This window comes from Hemicordylus capensis, chromosome 8 (genome assembly GCF_027244095.1).
Source record: "Hemicordylus capensis ecotype Gifberg chromosome 8, rHemCap1.1.pri, whole genome shotgun sequence".
Lineage (NCBI taxonomy): Eukaryota > Metazoa > Chordata > Lepidosauria > Squamata > Cordylidae > Hemicordylus > Hemicordylus capensis.
The window spans coordinates 20213727-20225523 of NC_069664.1; the positions used below are offsets into that span (position 1 = coordinate 20213727).

At 44.6% G+C, this 11797-nt stretch overlaps 1 protein-coding gene across 2 annotated transcripts; it reads right to left on the reverse strand.

Annotated features, from left to right (window-relative positions):
- Nucleotides 1–4033: 4033 nt before the first annotated feature.
- LOC128334060 (nucleoplasmin-like) lies at nt 4034–11399 on the reverse strand. Of its 2 annotated transcripts, none has more exons than XM_053270309.1 (8): nt 11289–11399; nt 9451–9536; nt 9267–9352; nt 7578–7694; nt 6393–6486; nt 5474–5607; nt 5207–5276; nt 4034–4213 (listed from the first exon to the last, which is right to left on the reverse strand). In XM_053270309.1, the coding sequence occupies exons 2-7, from the start codon at nt 9521–9523 to the stop codon at nt 5220–5222; spliced, it is 561 nt and encodes a 186-aa protein (XP_053126284.1). In that variant the 5' UTR covers nt 9524–9536; nt 11289–11399; the 3' UTR covers nt 4034–4213; nt 5207–5219. The 2 variants fall into 2 exon arrangements, with proteins under 2 accessions (XP_053126284.1, XP_053126285.1); XM_053270310.1 differs by having other exon boundaries at nt 4034–4279.
- Nucleotides 11400–11797: the final 398 nt, after the last annotated feature.

Here is an 11797-nt window from a genome sequence, read left to right on the forward strand (position 1 = left end):
TAGAGACAATCGTCAGTAGGGCAGTCCACACAAATATGAACTGACCAGGAGAGAAGTCCTACCCAGCTTTGAGAGCTGAGTGTGCTCCCGTTCTGCCAGCATGTATTAGACCCCTGACTAACTGAGCAAAGAGGCAATTTTAAAGTGATGGTTTTTACTGAGCAGCGGGGAGAGCAACTGGCCCTATCCAACCCCAGCATAGCATCCCTCCAGTGGCTGTTACTGGTGTTTACATTATGTTTCTTTTTTTAGATAGTGAGCACTTTGGGGACAAGGAGTCATTTTATTTATTTATATCTAGGTAAACCACTTTGGGAACATTGGTTGTGAAAAGTATCTAAATTTTATAGACCATCTTATTTATGTATTACTTATTTTTTTCTATGTAAACCACTTTGAGAACTGTTGTTGAAGGGTGGTATATTTATTTATTTTTATTTTATTTTTACATTTATATCCTGCTCTTCCTCCAAGGAGCCCAGAGCGATGTACTACATACTTGAGTTTCTTCTCACAACAACAACCCTGTGAAGTAGGTTAGACTGAGAGAGAAGTGACTGACCCAGAGTCACCCAGCAAGTATCATGGCTGAATGGGGATTTGAACTTGCGTCTCCCCGGTCCTAGTCCGGCAGTCTAACCACTACACCACACTGGTTCTCATAAATATAAATCTCCATAGTAATAAATATTTGTCATATTCATATAAAAGCAAGGTCATAGGCAGGGAACTTGATCAACTGTCCAGTCTCAGCTGAGTGGGATGATTTTTTCCACCTATCCAGCTGAAACTTGACAGATGATCAAGCTCTCCAACACTGACCTTTGTTTTATTTGACAATCAATTATTGTAGAACAGGAGCATGCTTAGCTCCTGAAACTGGTTAGGAATCTCTGAACTAGTTTATGGTCATGTGAACTTCTCTAGTCTATAGAACTGTGCTGTAGGCATGCAGCTGGCTTCAAAGGAGATCATTAGGCAGGGCCTACAGACACACTGTCTTCTCTCCCTCTACAGGAAGGACCCCCGTCTATATCGAGAAAGGTTGTGTCCTAAATTGCCAACAGGAGACTGCAGATAAGAACCCCTACAATCTCAGCCAAACAATCACATGTTGCGCCAAATCCAATTTCTGCAACCACTAAGGCACAATTGTGGAATTTCGCAGGCGTGTTCATCTGCTCCAGCAAAATCAGAGTCTACAATAAATTTGAGAGTCTTTAAGGGAGCTCAAGACTTTTGCCTATGTTAAGCAATCCCACATTCATTTATTCGATCGATGGATCTCTATACCGCCCTTCCAAAAATGGCTCAGGGTGGTTTACACAGAGAAATAATAATTAAATATAAGAAGATGGATCCCTGTCCCCAAAGGGCTCACAACCTAAAAAGAAGCATCTGATAGACATCAGCAAGTCACTGGAGGGATGCTGTGCTGGGGGTTGATTGGGCCCAGTTACTTTCCCCCTGCTAAATAAAGAGAATCACCATGTTAAAAGCTGTCTCTTTTCCAAGTTAGCAGGGGTTATTAATTAATTAATTATTGGGAGCATACAGAAATGCTTTGCTGGATCTCACCACAAGACAATGTGTAAGAATCTCAGCAAGCATTAAATACCAGCTGGCCCAGGATCTATTTCACTATTGGCTACACACATTTGTCTCACTACTGCCACTAATCAAACAAGACTGAGACACTAAAAAAAAGCCAGTTGACATATAGAAACACCAATTCATGAACAGGTCTATCAATAGCTACTAGTCTTGATGACTATAGACTACCTGAGAGTCCAAAGCGGGGCCATAGGGAGCTCAGCTCTTGCTGGTGCCCCCCTTTCCCCATTGTTTTTTGTGCATGCACTGGCCACCATCCTGCATATGACATGTACAAGGGTGTGTGGCTACTATCAACAAGATGGGCTGTGCTGTCCTTCTGCCACACCAAATCAGCACTTCATTCAAGTGCTGTTGGGGTGCTTTGCTCAGAGGGAGGTAGAGAAAGAAGCACCCAGCCAGCAACAGAACAAAGCATCAAAGGAAGCAACAGAGGGAAAGTGTGGTCACTATTCCCCGATAGTGGCCATGGGTGAGGGAGAACAGGCAGATGAGGTTCTGGCAGCCACTGAGTAATTGAGCAGGGGGGTGAGAACCTCTGGAAGTGCTTGGGGTGCTGGTGGCCTGAGGACAGTTGCCCCCCACATGCTCCATTGTATCCACGCACCTGGTTCAGAGGCAGGATGCCTCTGAATTCCAGCTGCAGTAGACCTTCAAGAGGAGAGAGGGCCTGCCTTCATCTCCTGCTTGTGGGCTGTCCAGAGACATCTGGCAGGAAACAGGATGCTGGATTAGAAAGGCATTGGGCCTGATCCAGTAAGGTTCTTCTAATGTTCCAAGAACTAAGCATCTCTAGCAGAGGGACCAGATGTCCACTGTACCAGCGATTCTCGACGTTGGGTCCCCAGATGTTATTGGACTTCAACTCCCATAATCCCCAACCAAAGGTCAGTGGGGCTAGGGATTATGGGAGTTGAAGGCCAATAATATCTGGGGACCCAATGTCAAGAATCCCTGCACCATACTATCTTGAGCAGTTCAGTCCCAAGTATCTTCAAGTAGGCCTGGAAAAGACTCTTGCCTGGAACCGTGGAAAGTCGCTGCCAGTCTGTATAGACAATACTGAGCTGAAAGGACCAATGGGGCAAATTTGTATAAAGCAGCCTCATATGTAACTAAGAGCTTTATTAAGAAAAATGCTCACTGTTGTCCTAGAACAGGTAAGGAGGAACAGCTCAAAAAATACACCTCAGCAGCTGTATTCTTGGAAGCCTGGGCTGTGTACCACAAGGTACCTTTGTTTTCATACATGCTCACTGGAATCCAGATGTGTCCATGCCAAATTCTGGACAACCAGTGGAGGAGCTGGTCTCTGAAGAATGATCATGATCGTGCAAGTCGCACAAAGTATTCCCAGAAAGCAAAAAAAAAAAAAAAAAAAAGGAATAGTCACAAAATGTGTTTCCTTGATCTAAACAAACCAGTTGGCAGTGGAGGTGGGTACAGCATAGAGAGAAGTTGAAGTTGCTTAGGGAGGAGAGAAGAGGCTCTCCATGCATGCCAAGAGGTATCCAGTGGCAACAAAGATGCAGGAGTGGTGCTCTATGGGCATCAACTAATAATATATATAAAGTTTCCATTATTTTTAGGGATGTGCATGAATCAAATTTTCTGATTCAATTCAAATTCAAGTAGAAACTGGCCAGTTTGAATCTGAATCAAATTGGCCCGAAACAGGCCAATTCAGTTTGATTCAACCTATTTTGATGCCTTTTTGACCAATCAGGATGCCTGAATGGTTTTTTAAAAGGTGACAAGATGTCCCTAAAGTGTTGAATTTATTTGAATTCAGCTGATTCAAATTCAGATCTAATTACCCTTTTTAGGGTGATTTGAATCTGAATAGTTTGACTTTGCCAGATTTGAGTTGAATATTCAAACATGAGTCAACTTGCACATCCCTAATTATTTTGTGGAGAAGGCACTCATCCAATTTGTCTAGACACCAGCCATGTTCTGCCAAGTATACACATGGAAAAGTGGTTCTTCCAGTTGCAGCCAGAGTGGCTATGCACAGTGGTGATTGGCTTGTGCCTGCTTAGTCATAAACCCATTCTGCCACCACCTCTTCCATGGAGGATCATTTTGCAAGGGGAGTTAAGCCACACACATACAAAAGAGAAATTCATTTACTTGAATGAACTTTCATGCACCAGTTTGAGTATGTGCTGGTCTACATGTTCAAATGCATGTCAAGCCTTTTCTTTTGAGCAAGGCAGGCATGTCTACCTCGTTTAATGACTTTCCAGCTGCACCCACTTCTTAAAAGAGCAAATGGGTTTTTGCTAAGAGAGAGCAACCCTTCTTTGGAATTGTTCCCTCCCCACCGGAATTACTGTGGCTCAGATCTGACCATCGCCAGCTTGAGATGCATCTTAATTTGTCATACAAACCATCCAAATTTACAAAGACACAGGACTCCAAGTACAGAATATGTTATTCCTTTTAACAGCATTACATAGTACCAGAAGCTGGAAGAGAACAATCATGGAAATTAAGGTTTTCTCTACCAGAGACAATGTAGAGAAGATGTACAAATACTTCATATCAGGTCATAGGTGGATCTCCAGAAAGACAGTAGATTGCAGTTCCAGAGTGCCTAGGAACACATATAGGGTTCAAACGTTCATGGATGCATTAGGATGGGACCTTTCAGCAGCTATTCCTAATGTAAGATTAAAGGGAATTCAACCTAGGATTTAAGCATAAATGCACTGGGGAGATGCCCACAGAACTCCCACCACCACACACGAGGAGGCACTCCTGTGTGCTACCCTAAGCCCTTTGAAGACAGGGAGGGTTTAAAAGAGCTAGGGACCAACCATATCAGAGCTGCACAACTCCAGCCCTCCTGCAGTTGTTGAACTACAATTCCCCGTTGGCCCCTGTGGCCAGGGACAATGAGAGGTAATCCAAAAGCAGCTAAGGTCAAGATTGTGCAGCCCTGATCTACACAAAACTCAAATGCTTCAAGCCAAGGGCTTTGAGACAAGTAGAGTCCAAGTCATCACTTTCACCAGTCACCAAGCAGCAGCTCTAGTCACTTTGTGGGATTTTGCCAATGGGCATGGCCCAGTGGGGAGCAAACTCAGTTCTATATGGATCCCCCATTGCCCATTTGATTAGGCCCCTGATGTGGAATGCCCCCATGCTCAGCCAGAGGCATGGGAACCCTAGGCAGATCATGAAACAGCCAGCGAAGCTTCAACTCTTGGGTGACTGCAACTTGAGGAGCCCAGCAGAGCCCAACAAGGCCTGGTGGGATAGAAGAGTTCCCATTGGGCCCAGAGACTCTGGGAAGAATGGGACACCAGGGGACTGTGGATCTTGCTTGGCCAGCTTTCTAGGAAGCATGCTGTCTCATCTTGTTTAGACGAATGAGCCCCAGGTTTGCAGGGTGTATCCTTTTGTTAACTACTTCCCAGGGGCATAGCTAAAGGAGAGGGGGAATGTTTGTCCCTCTCCCCAGAGGCCCCTTGGAGTGAGGAAGATAATGAAGATAGGGAGGGGGAGCTGGGGGCCCCAGGTTCTTTGAACCCATCCACTCAGCTACTGCCGTAGACATCAGTGAGGTCACTTCCTGCCATCTCACCTTCCATTGGAATTCATATCTTCTTGTCTCCTCTTGATGCTGTCTCCCTCCCTTTCCTTGTCCCCTTCTCCTGTAGGAGACAGTGGAGTGTATTTTTCTCTTGGTAGGAGCACACTCTCCAGAACAGCCAGAGAGAGGCCATCAGGTGCAGCACCTAAATCCTGCAAGGCAGTCCCTTGGGAGGCCAAAGAGGACTCTGGCCTACCCTTGGCCCCACCTAAGCTGCAGTTAAGCCTCTGCAGTCTCCACCCATGCATGCAGCTTTACCTGAGGTTGCTCTTGCCCCTCCTTGGCTGCAGCTGACTGCTTGGAGCAAAGATGCTTGGCTGGTTTGGTAGGAGAGTCTTCCTTGGAAGATGCCTCCATCTCATCATCCAGACTCCAGCTGTAGCCATCTCCAGCTGTCGACACAAAACAGTAAACACTACTTCAAATGATCTACCAGTTTTACTGGGCTACAGGTGTAGGGTTTATGTATATCGGAACAATTTCTCTCTTCTGGTTGAGGATTCAGACTAGAAGAGGGATGCAGCAGACGGTATTAACCCAATGAGTTTGCCATCTCTCAGACAAGACTTGTGCTGCATGTGCTCTAACATGTTAAGACACCACCTAGCACAGAATTTCCGTTCCCAATGATCTGCCATGTGTTACGTGGGTGACTCAATTATTCCTTGCTAACTGAGCAGAGAGGCACCTTTATAAGTGGTAATTCTCTTTAATTTGCAAGGGGAGAGCAACTGGCTCTTTCAGTCCCCAGCACAACATCCCTCCAGTGGCTGTTGCTTGCTGGTGTCTATCTTATGTTTCTCTTTTAGACTGTAGGCCCTTTGGGGACAGGGAACCATTTTATTCATTCATATCTATGTAAACCACTTTAGGAAACTTGTTGGAAGAGAGGTATAAATGTTTGTTGTATTCATATGAATGAGCCAAATGTTGATAAGGAATGAGAATTAGACCTTCAAGGATGTAACAGTTGATCTGCATCTGCTCTGGAGTGAGACTGAATTACCTGGCATATATACCCTTAAGCCAATCAGAAGCGCACTCCCCACCCCGACCTGTGATCAAGTTATGCATCTCATCAAGTTTTGCCTATTCCCTTGGATTTGTTAGACATTGCACCAAGAGCATCTCAAGATCAGTTTGCTATTGCCCATTGCAACTGCACAATTCAATTTACCTGTTAGATGATACCCAGCAAGGTGGACTGGCCCAGATCCTGACTTTAGTCTGAATGAGACAGGTGGGGTCATATCAAATCCCATTAGGCTGGTCTGTGTAATACAAAAGTTCATGTTACGAGGCAAGTGCATTTTGTTGTGAATGGCTATATGAATTTAGCAGGTCAGCTTCCAAAAGTAAGTGTGGTATAATGGTTGTAGGAGTAGGAATGGGGGACCCAGAGTAGGAATGGGGGACCCGGAGTAGGAATGGGGGACCCAAATGGGGGACCCCCCCACTCAGCCATAAAGGTCACTGGGTGACCTTGGAGCAGTCACACTCCCAGCAGTTTTTCCTTGCTGAGGGTAAAAGGAGGGAATGTGCATCTTGGTAGATATGCTGAGAGAACTCTTAGCTACTTCAGCCCCCAGTTCCAGATGAATTATATCCCTGGGTAACTGAAGGAACTTAGATATGTTATCTCAGAACCACTGTTTAACCTTTGAGAACTTCTGGAGAATAAGCAAGGTGCCAGAAGATTTGACGTGAGCAAATGTCCCCAACCTCAAAGGGGGAGTAGGAACTGGGAAGCCTAGTGTAAATACCTGGCAAGATCCTAGAACAGATTGTTGGTCCATCAGTCTGTAAGCATTCAGTAAATAATCTGGTGATTAGTAAGAGCCAGCATGGATTTGTCAAGAGCAAGTCATACTAGACTAATCTCATCTCTCTCTTTCTCTCATCAGAGATGCTAATTTTGTAGATCATGGGGATGCTGTGGACATAGTGCATCTTGATCTCAGCATTCCCAGGCTTACCAGAGTCTCCCCACAATATCCTTGTTGAAATGTTGGTAAGATGTGAACTTAATGCTACTGTTAGTTTCACAGCTCATTGAACAACAGTATCCATTAAATCCAGCAGACCACACTTGGAATACTGTCCATTTCTGGATCCTACCAACTCTACTTGCAATATTGTTTCCAGTTCTACCAAGGGTCCCTTCCAACTTGAAAATTCCATGCATACCAAACTTGAGCTCCTTTGAGGAACAGAAGGATAAACAAGTTCTACCATGGCCTCCAGCAATCGAACCAAGAGTCCATCTAGTCAAGCAACCCAAAAGGCATTTTTGGGAAGCTCAAGAAGAAGGTGGAGCTAGCAAAAAGTCCTTAGAGACCATCACCTCTCACATATCACTCACCATCGGGAGCACGGAAGGTTTCAAAGTAGCTATGTGGATTGGAGATTTCTTGCTGTTCTTTGGAGGTAAGATCTCCACAGTATGGAACTCCTCCTTGGCATCTTCTGTGAGTAATATCTTTCAGGGAAGAGACAAACCATCAAGACCTCAAAGCAGAGAATCTGAACAACCCCCGAGTTCTGGAAGCAGATTGTTATGGCAATCAATTGTAGGACTTGGCAATGTTCTCTTTAGTTAGGAAAAGACCCTGACATTTACTACTACTATGAATATTTATGTACCACTTTTCAACAAGAGTTCTCAAACCCATTTCAAAACAATGGATTGTGATTGTTAACACTATACCCCACCCATCCAGTGCACTACTGCTTGAGGCTCACAACATAATAAAATAGATACAAGGTAAAGTAAAATTTTAATAAAATTAAACAAGTTAAAAGGCCAGGCTAAAACCAGATTTAAAAAATAAAAATCACAGATTAAAATACACGGCACAATAAAAATAGAATAAAGTAGTTCTTAAAACAAGTTTACAGTTATTTAATTCTAATTATAAGCTTGCAAGAACAGGGAAGTCTTGAGGGTCTTCTTGAAAAACAAACAGAGAAGGAGATGCTCTTATTCCCAGGGCCTCCAAATCCTCTTTAGTCTGTTCTGGGTGGTGTGGTCACCCAGCAGAGCATGATGATGCTTAATTTGCAGGGGGTGGGGACTCCAAAGGCCTTTAGGTCCATGCTCCAAAATTACTTAGGTGCACTTCTGCATATTCCAAAGCCCTGGGGCAGCCACAGAGAAAGCCCAGTCATGGGTTGCCACCAAATGACCTGGTGGCAACCATAACTGGACCTGTCCAGAAGACCATAACAGGTGGCAGGGTTTATGGCAAAGGAGGCACTCTCTTAAATAGCCTGGACCCAAGCCGTTACAAAATTTTTAAAAGTTTCAAATTAAAAGTTAATAAGAAGCTAAAATCTGAGAACTAGAAGGCTAGAAAACCTACTAGATATCAGCAGATAAAACATTAAGTGTCTTTTAAAATGTGTTTTTAATTGTTGTTTAAAAGCACTGAGGGAGGGAACATGGCAAAGCTCTTCAGGGAGGGTGTTCCAAAGCCAAGGAGCAATAACTAAGAAGGCCCCATTTCTAATCCCTGCCAACCAGATCTCTGTTAGTGGCAGGGCCATGAGCAGGGCCCTGGAAGGTTCCTATGGGTGAATGTGGTCCAACAGGTATTCTAGCCCCAAGGTAACCAGTGAAGCTGCTGCAGGATGGGTGGTGACACACATGAAGCAACTTGTACCCATGAGCATCCGTGCCTCAGCATTCTGGACCAGCTGAATCTCCTGAACAGTCTAAGGGCAGCCCCACATAGAGTGCCAATCTGGATGTTACCAAAGCATGAGTGACTGAGGTCAGGTCCTCTCCAAGTAGGGTTGCAGCTGGCGTACCAGCCACAGCTGGTAAGATCTTTCAAGGAAAGACAGAACCATCAGGTGCCTCAGCCCCAAGCCATGTTGAGCTTTAAAGGGCTTGGTGCAGTCCAAGGCAGCATATAGTTAAGAGGCCTCCCTAAGCCATGCCACAGAGGGTCCTCAAAAGCAAGCTCCAGAGTGGCAGAAGATCAAAACTTCTCTCCCAAGGCTATTCTAACCCAGGCCAGCCACCCGAGAAGGGCAGTAAGGCACATACCGTCTTCAGGATCAACTGCTGCTCACTTGGATGGTCCTTTAGGATGTCAGCTGTGTATGTGGGGTTCTCAAGATCTAGCTTACAGCCTGCATAGAAAGCAGATGTCAAAGTGGCAGCTGGCCAGCAATTCCTCACCCACCCAAGTGATGCCTCCTCTGGCACACACAGAGCTGAAGATTCTTACCCCAGATGAAGCTGGCAGGGGCCAGCTCAGAACGAGTGCTCCGATTCATTCCCTCATTGTGTTCCCGGGCCATGGTTCGGAAAGGACTGTGCAAAGAAGAAAGGCATTTTGTGACACCTGTTAAGTCGGCAAACAGACTAGGATTCAGGCAAGCTTTGAGAAGATGCCTCCCTTGGCATTTCAGCTGCAGAAGAGCAATAGTGCTTGACACAGCATGCAAGGAAATGCAGACAATTAGAGCACCACTGTGTAGAATCCAGAGGAAAGAGTTGTGGCATGCAAGGACGACAAGACAGTGGATCAGGAATATTAACAGTTTAATGAGATAGATATTTAACATATTTTATACTGCCCAACACTTGCACCTGACATTTACTGAGAGGCAAGTGCAGACTGCTTTTTCAGTGCTCTTGCTGTTGGCTGTTTGTTAGCCCCACCTCTCCTCCCCAAGCCGGCCTAGATCAAGGAATGGATTCACTAAACACACTGCAACCGTGCTGATACCACCAGAGTTGCAGAAGAGGACAGTTCTATTCCAATATAAAGCTGCACAAGCTACCTGTAGCCAAAAAATTGGTGGGACCATAAAATTGAAAAAGTTGAAGAAAATGAAGATGTAAAGATATTATGGGACTTCCGACTACAAACAGACAGACATCTGCCACACAATACACCAGATATAACTGTAGTCAAGAAGAAAGAAAAACAAGTGAAAATAATTGACATAGCAATACCAGGGGATAGCAGAATAGAAGAAAAAGAAATAGAAAAAAATCACCAAATACAAAGATCTACAAATTGAAATCGAAAGGCTGTGGCAGAAAAAGACCCAAATAATCCCAGTGGTAATTGGCGCCCTGGGTGCAGTTCCAAAAGACCTTGAAGAGCACCTCAACACCATAGGGGCCACAGAAATCACCATCAGCCAGTTACAAAAAGCAGCTTTACTGGGAGCAGCCTATATTCTGCGACGATATTTATAACAACTGACAATAAAATTCAGCCATCCCAGGTCCTTGGGAAGGACTCAATGTCTGGATAAAACAAACCAGTCAATAACACCTGCCTGACTGTGTAAACAAGAAATAATAATAATATTAACAACAACTACAGGGCCCAATTAGGGGTGTGCATGAGCTGGCAGATGGTTGGTTTGGTGTGTGTATGTGTGTTACCTTTTTAAGAAACAGGGAGGGTGCTCTTACCTCAACTTTGCTGTGTTTCCCTCACCTGTCTGCAAAATTGCTGGTGTGGGGTGGCAGTGTACCCTCCTGCTGCCCTGGTCAGTGTCAGCCTGGAAGTGGCTGGTTGTGTGAGGAGAGCTGGTCTATGTGAGGAGAACTGGTCTTGTGGAAGCAAGCATGACTTATCCCCTTAGCTAAGCCCTACATGAAAGTGGCAAAAATTGAACCTCAGATCTTCTGGATGCAAGCATACAGACACTGTTCCACTGGCCTATGGCTCCATCTTCTTGAATTGCTCAAATGCAAGCCAAGGTAAACCCTGCTTAGCAAAGAGGGATCATTCGTGTCTGATACCACAAAACCAGCTTACTTTCCTCCAGGCCCTGAAACTGGGAAGGAATTCTACAAGTAGCCAGAGCATGAGCTATGCTTTAGTGGAGGAAGAGAGCTTAAAATGAAGCCCTAGAAATAAGTTCACTTAAGATCTTAAAAGTACAAATCCAGTATAGCTAAGCTCAGATATCATCTTGATTATTTGCAAATCAGTTTGTAAAAAAGACCATCCATTCAACAAAACAGACACAGATTTTGTTTTTTTTTTACTTATCTCATCCCCCATGAAACCAAAGATTAGATCCCAGACTTATAACTTACCAGGGAACACACTCCCCAAAAAACCAACAGCTCAACCTCTCCCCACACCAAGAGTCATTATAAGGGTTCAGCAGGTGCTTTTAGGCCAATCAGCCCAGCCTTGTAAGCAGGGGAAATGGTTTGATCTTAAAGGGCAACAATCCTTTATTGCCAAAGGAAGAAGGTGTCCCAGAATGATGATCAGATCATAGATGTTTCCAAAATTAGGGACACTCTGGAGCTCCACTGAGTTGGAATAATTCCATTGACAATCCTCCAGAAATGACCAAGAGTTTCCAGAAATTAAATGATAGCAACCCAGCTAATTTTAATGGCTTGATATTGGGCATGGGGGTAGGAGCAAAAGCTCTAAGCATAGTTTCAGAGTTGGCAACCCAGAAGGAAGACCACCGTGATAGTCTTTTGATCTGGAATTAAAGGGAAAGCCTTTGAAATATGGGGAGCTCCTTAAAAGACTTTTTGCATGTGGGGAGAATTTCATGTGCTGCTTTTTAGATTGGTGCACTGGT